General features: G+C 34.8%; 1 protein-coding gene across 1 annotated transcript in view; it reads left to right on the forward strand.

Moving 5' to 3' along the window:
- Positions 1–15,628, forward strand: part of DYNC2H1 (dynein, cytoplasmic 2, heavy chain 1) — a 377,952-nt gene that overhangs the window by 23,409 nt on the left and 338,915 nt on the right. The window contains exons 14-22 of the mRNA XM_011927022.1: positions 367–519; positions 1,134–1,232; positions 2,317–2,456; positions 2,542–2,770; positions 3,934–4,061; positions 9,050–9,165; positions 9,788–9,915; positions 14,146–14,295; positions 15,317–15,522. Of these exons, the coding sequence (XP_011782412.1) occupies positions 367–519; positions 1,134–1,232; positions 2,317–2,456; positions 2,542–2,770; positions 3,934–4,061; positions 9,050–9,165; positions 9,788–9,915; positions 14,146–14,295; positions 15,317–15,522 (1,349 nt within the window). The remainder of the gene's footprint in view (positions 1–366; positions 520–1,133; positions 1,233–2,316; positions 2,457–2,541; positions 2,771–3,933; positions 4,062–9,049; positions 9,166–9,787; positions 9,916–14,145; positions 14,296–15,316; positions 15,523–15,628) is intronic.

Genomic DNA, 15,628 nt, shown 5'->3' on the forward strand with positions numbered 1-15,628 from the left:
CCCAACTGGAAGCTTCTCCAGCGCCCTGTCCTGGATGTATAGGAGATAATAAGGAAACCCAGGTTTGTCGTGCCTTAATTCCTGAGGTTTCTAGGTTGTCTGCTTTTTTCATCCTTCCTTTCTGTCACCCTGTGTGTGTTTGTTGTGTTATGTCTAGGGCTTTTCAGTTGTAAAAGGGAGAAGCTGGAAGAAATGGGCTACTCAATCTTTGCCAGACTGTCTTATCATTTATAAAGTGGAAAATTATTATGTGCTTTCTTTATTGCAGGTCAGAGTTGGGGATAATTGAACTTTTGATATAGAATATTGAAACTTTTGGAAAAAAGAAATACATATGCATACTAAAGGTTATTTATTGTACCATAGAATTCAAAAACAGGAAGTGGAGGGAAATCACAGATTACTTGGGATAATCCTAAAGAATTAGAAGGCTATATCCAAAAACTCCAAAATGCTGCTGAACGGCTTGCCACTGAAAATAGAAAACTGAGAAAATGGCACACTACATTTTGTGAAAAGGTATATTTTGTTTATAAAATTGAATAAACTATGAATGATATTATTTAAAAAGTCATTAAGATACAATTTTTAAAAACTTATTTTGGAATAATTTGAGACTTAAAGTTGCAAAAATAGTACAGAGAAATCACAATTCCCCTTTGCCCAAATTCCCTGTTGTTAACAACTTATATAACCAGAGTAGTTATCAAAACCAGGAAGCAGACTGTTTTCAATTTTACAATTTTCCACTAACATTCCTTTTTTTTTTCTAGGATACAATCTAGAATCCAATCTGCATTTAGTTGTTGAGTCTCTGTAGCCTCCCTCTCCTCAGTCTTTTCCTTATTTTTCATGACTTTGATGAGTACTGGTCAGTTATTTTGTAGAATCTCTCTTGATTTGGGTTCGTATGATGTTTTCCCATATTAGATTGGGGCTGTCCTATTTTGGCAGGAATAGCACAGAAGTGATGTTTTGCCCTTCTCAGTAGATTGGTCAAGTATTGATATGTCTTGTGTAGATTAAGTTAAGCTTGATCACTTGTTTAAGGTGGTATCTGTCAGGTTTCTCCACTGAAAAGTTACTATTTTTCCGGCAATATTTTGAGACTAGTATGCTCTAATTTTTCATAGGTAGTTGTTCTTATGAATATTGATCTGCTTCGGCAGCAGCAGCGTTGGAAAGATGGATTACAAGAATTGAGAACTGGCTTAGCAACTGTAGAAGCGCAGGTAGAGTATGTTTTATTTTGTGTGTATACTTCAAAATATGACCTTTTCAGAATGCAAATACAATATATGAATTGCCGAGAAGTTCATAAAAGTTACCTTTAAATCTTGCTAATAAATTCCTAATAGATTTATAATTTTTGAGTGAATTATATATAAAGACCATATATGAACGATCAATTTACATTTAAAAATATAAAAATAAGTTCCTGTAGTGTCTTATGGAATGCCAAATTCCTGATTTCAGAATCTGTAGATTTTTGTCTTGGTATTTAAATACCTATCACTTGCTAGTTCTCTTTTAGGTGATTGTGACATCCGTAAAAAACAAAGTTAAGTTTAGGTAGAATCCTAATGATTGAAATAATTTTATTTCAGATTTTTTTTTTCCTTTTTGGAGGTAAAATTTGAGTTCTATTCATATTTTGTTACAATAGTTGATGCATATAAAGGTGGCTAGCACAAAGCCTGCTACAGATAGATGGTGATGGAATCTTAGCAGAATATGTGTTACATGTCTCACACATTTACATATATTTAATATTTTTCAGTTTTTATAGCTTCAAGAAAAAGCAAAAGTACTAGAATTGATATATTTATGGTTGTATAGAAGCAAAAATGTATGTACATTCTTATGAGCAATCTAATATTTTAAATCTCTTGTGTTGTAAAATATGTAGTAGATTTACATTATGTAAGAAGTGGGAGGGGAAAAGAAGAGCTATACTTGATGGGAATTTTTGAAAAAGGACTAAGAAGTTCATAAAATAAACCAGTATTTGTGGTACTACCTCATAAAATACATAAAATAAAGTCCAAATGTAAAAGACATTTAACATTTGCTTGCTTTTTAAATTGAACTGATCTTTTAAAATACTATTTATAAGTATGAGGATTAGATTTTCATATTTGTCTCTAAATAAGCTTATACAGAGAGTGACAAAGATGTACCTGTTTTCACATATTTGAAATAAGTTGGTTTTATTTTTGTGATTATAAATGTGCATTATGTGACATGAAAGTATCAAATGAAAAATCCATTCTACTGCCTAATTTCTAAATTAAAAATGTGAATGTAACATATTAGGGATTCCAAGCAAGTGACATGCATGCATGGAAACAACACTGGAATCATCAACTGTACAAAGCTCTGGAGCATCAGTACCAGATGGGCTTAGAAGCACTTAATGAGAATTTGCCAGAAATAAATATAGATTTAACTTACAAGTAAGATGTTTTTTAAAACTCAATTTAATGTTCAATGTGTAATTTTCTAATAATTTATGTTTTAAAGTTATTTATTTACTTTTAGACAGGGACGATTACAATTCATGCCCCCTTTTGAAGAAATCCGGGCTAAATATTATAGAGAAATGAAGAGATTCATTGGCATTCCAAATCAGTTTAAGGGAGTGGGTGAGCCAGGAGACGAATCTATTTTTTCTATTATGATTGATAGAAATGCAAGTGGATTTTTGACGATTTTCAGCAAAGCAGAAGATCTGTTTAGAAGATTGTCAGCTGTTTTACACCAACATAAGGTATAGAACATGTAATGTTCCATCCTTGCATCATAAAATTATTTCTGATTGATTGAATTTACATTAAGTATATACATTAGTAGTTTATCTTGTGTGGCATAACATTAAAATACGGCAAACCAGAGAGCTGGATCCGTAGACACTTATACAACCTAGATTGATACTGCAGAAGAGAAAAAAGTTATGGGAATTTTTTTTTTTGTCTTTGATTATTTTGTGGCAATTGAGGAACTTGTTTTTTTTGCTTTTTATTTTTTAGAATTATTGTGTCAACTTGGCGATTTAGGCATGGTGGCTCATGCCTGTAATCCCAGCACTTTGGGGGGCCGAGGCTAATGGGTCACTTGAAGTCAGGAGTTTGAGACCAGCCTGGCTAACATGACGAAACATCATCTTTATTAAAATACAACAATTATCTGGGCGTGGTGGCAGGCACCTGTAAACCCAAGTACCCTGGAGGCTGAAGTAGGAGAATCACTTAAACCAGGGAGGTGGAGGTTTCAGTGAGCTTAAATTGCACCACTGCACTCCAGGCTGGGTGACAGAGCAAGACTCCATCTCAAGAAAAAAGAAAAAAATTGTGTCAATTTAGAATGTGATATGGTTCTGTTGTGTCAATTTTAATTCTTCTTCTGAAGCCCTCAAATGTTACTGAAATCAGAGTGATTTAACAGCTTATTTCTGTTTAAGTATATCATCCCAACTAACTTTAAGTATAAACTAATTGTATTTCTCATTTGTATTGATCCTAGACATATGATGAGAATTTGACCAGTTTCTTAACTGCCACTGCAATACTTCCGTGTCTTAGATTTCTAGGATGAATCTGGACACTTTCAGATTTGTAGCCTATAGTGACTCTTGGTTTTGCAGAAGTGATTCCACCTTTGAAGTTTTGCATATATTTAATTTGAGAAGATAATCTAAACAGAGGGTTTATATAATTTTCTTTTAAAAAGTTTATGATCACTGCATTTGTGTATTAAATCTCTTTTTTTCTGTTTATTCTTTAGGCTGTGTGGTAATGATTATATTATTTAAATTGACACTTGAATACCTCATATTTGCCTCTTTTTGTTGGTTTTACTAGTTGGATCTATTCTATTATATGTTAACGTATTGGTTCTGTGTCTTTAATAATACATTTTTCTTTCTTTAAACAGGAATGGATTGTAATTGGGCAAGTTGATATGGAAGCTCTGGTGGAAAAGCATCTTTTTACTATACATGATTGGGAGAAAAATTTTAAAGCATTAAAAATAAAAGGGAAAGAAGTAGAACGACTTCCAAGGTATTGGAGGTTAATGTATTACTTACGTACCATAATAACTTTTTGACATGGACGGTAAGGGAGCTCTCTACTTAGTGGTATTGAAGTCAGATCAGCTTCTTGCCTCCTCTAGATCTCAGCTATAACACTTGAGTATCATCTAGGTAGGGCATTACAGAGAATAAAACAAGTTTTCCTTCTAGAAGGTCTGCTGGCTGAGACCTATTAGGTAGAATAGACTGAAGAAAGAGGCTTTTATCTTGATCTGGTATGAGGAGCTATGTTTGATATGCATTGGCACAATCTCAGTTTGGTTAGAAGCTACTGGTGAGAGCATACCAGAGAATATAAAGCTAGTGATATTTCACTCTGCTTTTGTACTGCTCTGCTTCCTTTCAAGATGCACAACATAGTGCTGCATTTAAATATTGCCCTAAATGTGGATAAAAGCCTCTAAGGGGGCAACTCAGATACTTGAGAATATAGCCTCCTTGGATCTGAAATACTCACCACCAGAACCACTCTTAGCAATAAGTTCCATGAAAGGCCTTGTGTAATCATGCATATATCACCTATAAAGGATAATATCATTTTTATTAATTTATGTTTTCATTCTTTCGATAAATATTAGTGTTTATAAAATGCAAAACTTTGTGCTTTAGGAGTACAAAGAGGAAGAAGACAGAGGACCTGGGATGAATTGCTTATTCTCTGGTAGTGGAATAAGACAAATATATTTGATGATTAATTCAAGTACACATAGGGGTTAAGTAAGTGGGCTCTGGAGTTAGGTAGCTGTTACCAGCTGCATGACTGACAGTCATTGAAATTGTGAACCTAAATTTCTTTAGCTTTAAAATATTAGCAACAATAGTTATTAATCTCATAGTGTTTTGAGGATTGAGTAATTTCCATATAAGTAACTGGCACAGGGTATGTTTTCAATAAATGTGAGTTACTTTTAATTGTTATTAATATCAGGTGGAATAGTCTATATTCCATATTAGGACTGAACTAAAATTATGGGGATTCAGAGGATGATGACATCCCCTCTGTCTGGGGCAAAATCAAGGAAAATCTTTGTTGGGAAAGTAACACTTGAACTAGGATTTTGACAGGTGCAAATGAAAATGGGAGGGTAAAAAACAACCTCTTAGCAAAAGGAATTGTGTGCTGAAAATATGAAGTTGGTTAACTGAAAATTGTATTAGAGTTAATGTTTTATTAGGGACTAGAGGGAGATGATCCTGGAAAGCTATAGATAAGGTACACAAAATAGAGAATTTGGATTTTATTCATTTTGGGATGATTAGCTTGTAAAGAGTTCTAAACAGGAGTGTGTCAGTACCAAAGCTGTTCATTAGGAAGTTTAATCTGGAAACATAGATACATGGTGGGATAAAGAGATCCTGGAGGCAGACCAGCTAGTCTGTCAGTCTTCCAGAAGACCAGTAATAATAGTGATAATAATAATTATTATTTGAGACAGAGTCTTGCTGTGTCACCCAGGCTGGAGTGTAGTGTCATGATACTTGCTCACTGCAACCTCTGCCTCTTGGGTTTAAGTGATTCCCATGCCTCAGCCTCCCGAGTGGCTGGGACTACAGGCGCACGCCACCACGGCCAGCTAATTTTTTGTATTTTTAGTAGAGGCAGGTTTCATTATGTTGGCCAGGCTGGTCTCCAACTCTTGATCTCAGGTGATCTGCCCACCTTGGCTTCCCAAAGTGCTGGGCTTACAGGCATGAACCACCACAACCGGCCATAATAATTAATTGAATTACCTTATTGGATCTCAAAATGAGGAGGAGGAAATAGTATGAGGAATTAAGAAGTCTTATTTATTGGAGGAAGATGAGGGAGTAGGAATAGGAAGAGACAAATGACTTGAGGGTTTGAGCAAGGGTGATTTGGATACTGGTAGTACCATTAACGTTAGTTTAAAGTAAGGAAAAGATAGTGCTTTTGTAGTGCTTGCACATGGGGTTTTTCTTCTATATTGGATCTTGCTTTTGATCCCAATCTTGACCATCTTCTTTAACTTAATGCTGTCACCTGACTGCATAAGAACCTCTACTGCTACCTGTACTTTTTTTTGTCCCTTACTTTAGATAGCTTTCCTATTTATGATCCTTACCAAAAGAAAAAAAAAAACAAAAAACAAAAACAACAACGCCTATCCCACACTGTATTTTTCATTTTGCCATTTCTTGCTAACAAATTAACATGTATTCATCTAAGTGAATACACACATATGCACATACAAACACACACATTTTATTGGTACTTTTTGGAAATATGCTATAAGATTAGAAAAGCTGTATTATTATGATATGTTTTAGATAGTATCATAAGAAAATAATTTTTGAATATGCATCTTTGATATATGAGTCATCTTCCATTGCTATCTATGGCTGAACAGAATCTCAGTTTCATATTGTGAATATTTTCAAATGAAAGATGAATGTTAGCCATGTCCACAGCATTCTGTAGTGAGTAAAACTTCTTTGCTGTAATTATATCACTTTATGTTAATTCATTAGCAAAATACAGTATAGTATAATCTTTTAGGTTTTCCAAAATCACCTATCTTCATGTATCAAATATCGGAAATCATGACTCTTTATGTGTCAGGATTTCAGATATTTTATAATTCCGTGTGTCAAGAAAATTGGCTGTTATATATAGCTTTTGGTTGTTAAGAACTGTAGTTTAAACTTCTCCAGTTAGTAGGTAATCGAGAATAAATAAGTAAAACTTTAAAAGAAATTATATTTTAAATTAAAATGTTACGTAATTAAAACATATAATTTGCCTCTTAAGGATCTCACTTGGCTCTATGCTTTAAGAAAGGCAAATAGCTTTCCGAATAATCTTTTTGACCAAAGTTTTCAGATTTGTTTTAACTCTGTATAATTGAAGATAAATATGAGACTTTCCTCAGATGAGTGAGTCTGGTTCAGCTTCTCTTTCCTTAGAATGTTACAATTTGCATGGGATTGTAAACTAGTTCAACCATTATGGAAAACAGTATGGCGATTCCTCAAGGATCTAGAACTAGATGTACCATATGACCCAGCCATCCCACTACTGGGTATATACCCAAAGGATTATAAATTATTCTACTACAAAGACACGTGCACACGTATGTTTATTGCGGCACTATTCACAATAGCAAAGACTTGGAATCAACCCAAATGTCCATCTGTGACAGACTGGATTAAGAAAATGTGGCACATATACACCATGGAATACTATGCAGCCATAAAAAAGGATGAGTTTGCGTCCTTTGTAGGGACATGGATGCAGCTGGAAACCATCATTCTTAGCAAACTATCACAAGAAGAGAAAACCAAACACCGCATGTTTTCACTCATAGGTGGGAACTGAACAATGAGATGACTTGGACTCGGGAAGGGGAACATCACACACCGGGGCCTATCTTGGGGAGGGGGGAGGGGGGAGGGATTGCATTGGGGAGTTATACCTGATATAAATGATGAATTGATGGGTGCTGACGAGTTGATGGGTGCAGCACACCAACATGGCACAAGTATACATATGTAACAAACCTGCACATTATGCACATGTACCCTAGAACTTAAAGTCTAATAATAAAAAAAAAAACAAAAAAACCCAAAAAAAAGAATGTTACAATTTGCATTGGGGTACAATGGAAATAATTACTTGTTTAAAACTTTATCCTTGTTTACTGATTATTAAAATAGTACATTTGTTTTATAACTTGTTTTAAATATAGTAAAGTACAGAGACAATTCCTGTTAATATTTGATGTTTTGGACATATTAGTACATACACTTATAAAATGTAGATTATATTGTATCCTGCTGTTTGTTTTTTTTTGAGACTGAGTCCTGCTCTGTTGCCCATGCTGGAGCGCAGTGGTATGATCTCGGCTTACTACAACCTCTGCCTCCTGGGTTCAAGCGATTCTCCTGCCTGAGCCTCCTGAGTAGCTGGGACTACAGGCGTGCACCACCATGCCTGACTAACTTTTATATTTTTAGTAGAGACAGGGGTCTCACCATGTGGGCCAGGCTGGTGTTGAACTCCTGACCTCAGGTGATCTGTCTGCTTTGGCCTCCCAAAGTGCTAGGATTACAGGCCACCACGCCTGGCCTATCCTGCTATTTTTATGGAATACTATTTCATTGATATTTTGCAATGTTATTATCTGCACGTCAAAAATGTGATTTTTAATTATATGTATATATAAAAATTTATTTTGCCATTTCTATGTTTACCTTGTTTCAAACTTTTCACTATTATAGTTAGTGCTTTCATGAAAATACTTGTGTATAAATCTTGGAGTCTGCCTTGAAATTTTTCTTAGGATAAATTCTAAAGGTAGAGTTGTTAAGACAAAGGATATGCCAATTTAAAATTATTTGACATATACATTGCTCTTTACAAAGATTGCATTGTTTTATATTCTAACAGTTCTGGGAATTCTGTTTGCCCACACAATTGAAGATTCAAAGTAACCATTCATTACATTTTTTTCAGTTTGTTAAGTGTACAATGGTGTCTCGTCGTTCTATTGTTTTAGTACTTTGACAGTCTAAATTTACTTTCTATCTATATTTAATTTTGCCTTGTTTTTATTGTTTGCATTTTGGCTGCAGGATAATAAATTTATTTTATAAATATTTAAATAGGTGTATTACCTGCTGTGACAAGAGGAACTCATTAATATTTAAATATATTCTTTTGATACCTTAGTAATTCATAATGTACCACCTTTTTTTGAAGCTGATATGCTGGATGATTAAACTTGTAGTATTATAACAAAATCACTGTTCAATGAAAAACTTCAAAATAGTATGTGTAAGGCATTTTTGCTAAATTTAATCTAAATGTGCTTAAAGTTCACTGTGTTACTGTTGATATACCTTTTTAAGTGTATTACACGAAATCGTTATTATATGAGACTCTTTTCCTCTAGTTAGTCTTTTCTATGTCAAAATATGTCCATTGACATTTTTCAGTGCTGTCAAGGTAGATTGTTTAAATATTAACTGCAACCCTGTGAAGACTGTAATTGATGATCTCATCCAGAAGTTATTTGATCTGCTTGTTCTTTCTTTGAGGAAGTCCATACAGGGTAAAGACACATTTTAATTTTTATTTTTACTTAATTTGATATGTAGAAGCATGTACTTTGAGAGTTATAAAATGTGAATTTCAATGATCATTAAAAGCCAAAACTGAACTAATTTAAAAAAGGCGGGAAAAGTCCATATTCAATCTTCAAGAAGTCTAAAATGAAGACATCTTTATTATTTGCAGTCTGAGCTAGTATCAGATTGTTGCATATGTAATTGAGAAAGATAGGTAATTCTGGTATAATGTATTTCTGCTTATCTCCTCAAATGACAAAGTATTTTTCAAAATACCACAGTTTCTTCTTTTTCCTTTAAACTGAGATGTTTTAGTATGTTATATAAGAGATGAAATATGTTCAGTAAAACTTACTAAAAATGAGTGCATTTCAAGCTTTTCTTAACATTTTTAAACACAACGCAAAGCGACTAAACTTTCATGGGAAGAAATTTCTTTGCTTATTCCACATCTTGAAATTTTATTTTATGAAAGCAAATGATAATTTAGAACTTATTGTATTCCATATACTGATTACTTCTACCACCCCTTGATTTAGAAATTATGTAATTTAGTATTTTTGATGGTAATAATTACATTTTTTATATTTCAATGTTACCACTCAGCTAATTTACATGAAATTGATACATTCGTTACTGAGGCTATGGAAGTCTTAACAATTATGCCCCAGTCTGTGGAAGAAATTGGTGATGCAAATCTACGATATAGTAAGTTACAAGAACGGAAGCCAGAGGTGAGAATCACAAAGTAATATTATTATTATTACTTTCTTTTTTTTTGAGTTGCAACCTACAGTTATAACTCTAAAGGTAATAGAGTGAATTATTTAAGTTTATTCTTACTCTAACATGCCACATCATAAAACAGACTGCAAATATATCTAAAAATAATACTAAGTGTTACTGTTACTGTTTCATTACACTAATAGTGCATCAAAAGTCTATTTATTTATTTACTTACATATTTATTTTGAGACGGAGTCTTGCTCTGTCACCCAGGCTGGAGGGCAGTGGCGCGATCTTGGCTCACTGCAACCTCCACCTCCCGGGTTCAAGCGATTCTCTTGCCTCAGCCTCCCGAGTAGCTGGGACTGCAGGCACATGCCAACATGCCCGGCTAATTTTTGTATTTTTAGTAGAGGCGGGGTTTCACTGTGTTGGCCAGGCTGGTCTCGAACTCCTGAGACCTCGAGATACGCCTGCCTTGGCCTCCCAAAGTGCTGGGATTACAGGTGTGAGCCACTGCACCTGGCCTTATTATTACTTTTTACTGCATGGAAGATGTTTAAATTAGGTAATTATATGTCATTGTTTACAAATATATAATCTCAACATTATAAGGAGGTCCACAATAATCTGGCTCAACTGGTTAGCTCACGATTAGACTCTTGGCTGGGCATGGTAGCTCACGCCTGTAATCCCAGCACTTTGGGAGGCCGAGGAAGGCAGATCACGGGGTCAGGAGTTCAAGACCAGCCTGACCAACATGGTCAAATCCCGTATCTATTAAAAATACAAAACTTAGCCGGGTGTGGTGGTGGGTGCCTGTAATCCCAGCTACTCAGGAGGCTGAGGCAGGAGAATCTCTTGAACCAGGGAGGCGGAGGTTGCAGTGAGCTGAGATCGCGCCACTGCCCTCCAGCCTGGATGACTGAGCAAGACTCCGTCTCAAAATAAATATGTAAGTAAATAAATAAATAGACTTTGATGCACTATTGGTGTAATGAAACTGTAACAGTAATACTTAGTATTGTTTTTAGATATATTTGCAGTCTGTTTTATGATGTGGCATGTTAGAATAAGAGTAAACTTAAATAATTCACACTATTTCCTTTAGAGTTATAACTGTAGGTTGCAAAAGTATGAAGTTAAGAGCTAAACTAGGAGTACACATACACACTTGCATATATAATGGAAGAGCTCATAATTAAATACAAAGGAGAATGGTAAAGATTCATAGAAAACTATCCAGAAGGTTAGAGCCCAGAATAGACAAGCCAAAGTTTTATAACATTATAGATGATTTTAGTTATGTTTGGAGCAAGAAAGAGAAATAATTCAAATTAGTATACAAACTTATGTGCCCCCACCATGTGATAGACTTAAAATTATAAAGAGGGTTTCAAGGTGAATAAAATACCACCCCAATGGAAAGAATTACAGACTTTTGTGTGATAGACTTAAAGGTAGTAAAGAGGATTTACAGGTGAATAAAATAATGTAGCTGTCTTGTAGAAGGAATTAGCTAGAATAGGAATGGTTATGAGCTGTGGCGGTTAGCAGAGGCATTTGACTGTTATGTATGGATCACCATACTAGGTATACTAGGAGTTGGGGATGCAGCTGTGAACATATTCTGTTCTCATGGAACATATGTGTATGTGTATGTATATGTGTATGTGTGTATTTGTGTGTGTGTGTGTGTGTGAGAGAGAGAGAGAGAGAGCAAGAGAGGATTTTGAGAGAGAGGAGAGAAGTGAGGATGAGTATGCTCAACTAGGGGATATTACTTAGGGTTGGTGATCATGGGATATCTTCTCAGAGAGATGACATTTGAGCTGAGACCTGACAGATAAGAAAGAGCCAACCATTCTGAGATTTGGGGACAGATCATTCCAAAACAGAATGAATAGCATGCACAAAGATCTTAAGGTAGAGAAGGAACTTGGTATACTTAAGGAACAGAGAGATGTAAACATCAAGAAAGTTAATTATTAAGAGAGCATAGTATTCCAGGAAGAGAATGAATCGTAGGAGGTGCAATTGGAAAGAGGCAAGTCCGGATTACGAAGATACTTTTAGACAATCATAAGAAGTTTGTATTTTATTCTGAGTGTAATAAGGAAGTCTTTAGAGGGCTTTAAGTGGGGGAGTGACAGAATGTCTCTGACATTTTGAAGTGATGACTTTAGCTGCTCTGTGGAAAATGAATAGGAGGGAGACAGTAGTGGTGGCCAGGCCAGTTAGTAGGACATTACAATATGATAGACAAGAGATGATGGAAACTTGTATCGTGTAGTAGTAGTGGAGATGGAATTGGAGAAATTGATGATGTATGGGGGTGGGTGTGGTTAGAGAAAGACAAATCAAAATGTCTCCTAGGGTTTTGGCTAGAGCAACTGGGAAAGTATTGGTGCCGTTTCCTGAAATAAGGATGACTAGAGGAGCAACTGGAGTTTGGAAGTGGTGGAGATTAAGTTGTCTGGTAGAAATTGAATGAGGAATGTGGAACTTAGAGTAAAGGTAACGACTACAAATACAAATTTTGAAGTATTCTTTAAAGAAATGATATTTAAGCCTGGGGATTGGCTTAGACCAACTGGTAGATAACAAACACAGTGTGTAAGACCAGGCTTGAACTTTGCAAAATTTAGACTTCAAGCATAGGAGGAGGAGCAAAGGAGATGAATGGAGTGAGAGGAAAGACAAGAGATTGTAGTGTCACAAAAGCTAAGAGGAGAAATTGATGTTGTTTGCCGGGAACAGCAAGCAATTAGGTATTATAAGAGGTAGTACGTGGCATGAGATAATAAAAGATAATAAAAGTACCTATAAGAGGTAGGAAGTGGCATGAGCTAATAAAAGAACTAGGCAGAATATTCGTGTGAGCCATATCAAAGACCTTAGAATTTCATATTCTGTGGGCATTGGGGAGCTGTTGCTGGGTTTTATATAGCAAGGTATTATATAATTCTCTTTTGGTATGTCTGTTTGTTGGTATGTGGATTTGAGGGGTAGGACTGGAGGTAGGTAGACTAGGAAACTATTGTGATATGTTTTACAGGCTAACTGGAGTTCCGTTCACGTGTAGAAACTTAAAATCCTGAGGTGGTCCAGTCATAGTTCACTGCAGCCTCAAACTCCTGGGTTCAACCAGTCTTCCCTCTTCAGCTTCCTCAGTAGCTAGGAGTACAGATGTGCACCACCATGCCCAGTTAATTTTTAAATATGTTTCTTTAGAGATGTGTTCTCACCATGTTGCCTAGGTTGGTCTTAATCCCCTCACCTCGGCCTCCCAAAGTGCTAGGATTATAGGTGTGAGCCGCCAGGCCTGCCCAATTGAGTTATCTTTGAATTTCCTTTGTTGTCTGTTTTATTATGTATGCATAGTGATATTTAAAAATGTTTAAATGGATTTTATTGCTTTATTGAATAGTAAAAGTACAGATATTAATTATCGGATACTGTTTTTTTCTTTTTTTTGTATTTTTTTTTTTTTTTTTTAGTAGAGACGGGGTTTCACTGTGTTAGCCAGGATGGTCTCGATCTCCTGACCTCGTGATCCGCCCGTCTCGGCCTCCCAAAGTGCTGGGATTACAGGCTTGAGCCACCGCGCCCGGCCCTGATTATCGGATACTGTTGTTTTACAGAGTTTTAAAAGCCTTAGAGGCAATTTCAGCAGTTTAGCACCCATTGACCTACACCCAAACTGTTTAACAAACTGTTAGCTATATACAACTTAGGACACTTCAGTTAAAAACCCTGAATGTAGGAGCTTAATTTCACTTCTTTAGCTGTTTCTTAAGTACCTTTTTTTCAGGACTTTCCTTCTCTATTAAGTAGGATAATTTAGTTAACTTATGCTCTTAGATAATCACTAATTTTAGCTCCTTTAGAAACCTCCTTTGCATTTTCTTGTGAATGGAACATTTATAATAAGAACTTTACTTTGATAAACTATAGTATTATCTTTATGGGTTTCATTTAGTCTCATATTACTACTTTATCTTTTTTAACCTCTGATGTTAGAGTGCCTTGGTTGAATTTGTGTATAGTAAAAAATAACCATCAGAGTTTATATCCAGGAATTTTCCACCAAATCAGAATATATAGAAATTTAACAAATTGTTTAAATGCAAAAATCTTAATTTAAAAAATAAAGTCATGAAACAAAAATTAAAATAAATGACATCTTAAGAGATTTGATAAAATAGGTTGTTATTCACTTTTTTTTTAACCTGTAGATTTTGCCCTTATTTCAAGAAGCGGAAGACAAAAACAGACTTCTACGAACTGTGGCTGGTGGAGGTTTAGAAACAATTAGTAATTTGAAAGCTAAGTGGGATAAATTTGAGTTAATGATGGAAAGTCACCAACTTATGATTAAAGACCAGGTTAGAACTTTCAGTTATTTATTAAAATGGGAACTTTTTTCTCACTTAAGATTTCTTGCTTATCTTTTATTCCTTTATAACCCAGGTTTATAATAATTTAATGTGGCTGTTGAAATTGACCTCTCTGACTACTTTTAAAGTAAAATGCTTTATATAAATGATGATTGTTTCACATGGTTTTTCTTTACTTCCTATCATACCAAGAAGAAACCAATGTCTTTGAAATGTAGCATTATTTGTAGTCCTATGGATGAATTTATTGCTTACCTACTATGTATGACTTAAGTTTATTTCTGAAACTCATGTTTTCTTTAATTACTAAATTTATTAGGATATCAGTTTAACTACTCTAATGGAGACCCCAAAAATTGTAGCTTATGTTTCTCTCTCACGTTAGACTATAAGCTGCTATGGTGCCTCTGCTCTGTAACTTTGTCCGAGTCCCAGGTTTTGTCAATCATATTTGTCTATTATCTCCAGCGTATTGTCCAGGATGGGTTATTACCACATTCAGTTGATACCTAGTAGGGTCGGGAGAGAGGGAAAGAGAAAAGGGCACCATCTGTCTTTTAAGGACACAACCTGCAAGTTGCACATATCTACTGCACTCATTTTGTTGACCAGAAGTTAGCCTTAGGGCCCAGTCTTTAGCTGCATGGGAGACTGGGCAATGCCTTCCTTAATTTAGCCTTCCTTAATACTTGGGTAGAACAATCAGCAGTCATCAAACAAACATTTTTAAATTATCTCACCTTTGTCATTAGTTATACTAGGTGTAGTTAATCACATGAATGATTTTTAAATGATGTTATTTGAATGTTATCTCTTGTTATTATAAATTCATGGTCTAATTTATATCTTTGAATTATTTTATTGAACTTGGAATTAATAATTAAAATACCATCCTTTGAAAAGTTGACATTGGTCATTTGATACTTTTTCACTTTTAAATAGAAAATAGTGTGAACCCAAAATGAGATTTTACTCTGCATTAAATTATTTAAACTTTATTGGCTTATAGATTGAAGTGATGAAAGGAAATGTGAAATCACGTCTTCAGATCTATTATCAAGAACTGGAAAAATTTAAAGCTCGTTGGGACCAACTAAAGCCTGGTGATGATGTTATTGAAACTGGCCAACATAATACTCTTGATAAAAGTGCAAAGTTAATAAAAGAGAAAAAAATTGAGTTTGACGAGCTTGAAGTCACAAGAAAAAAGCTGGTGTATGTTTTTTCTTTAAAATTGGTACTGCTCATTTTGAAAAAAAATTTATATATCGAGCTAGTAATTTTCTTATGTCTGTTATCTTGATACCTTTCCTCATAACCT

The sequence above is a fragment of the Colobus angolensis genome, unplaced genomic scaffold (assembly GCF_000951035.1).
Source record: "Colobus angolensis palliatus isolate OR3802 unplaced genomic scaffold, Cang.pa_1.0 Scaffold7, whole genome shotgun sequence".
NCBI classification, from domain to species: Eukaryota; Metazoa; Chordata; class Mammalia; order Primates; family Cercopithecidae; genus Colobus; species Colobus angolensis.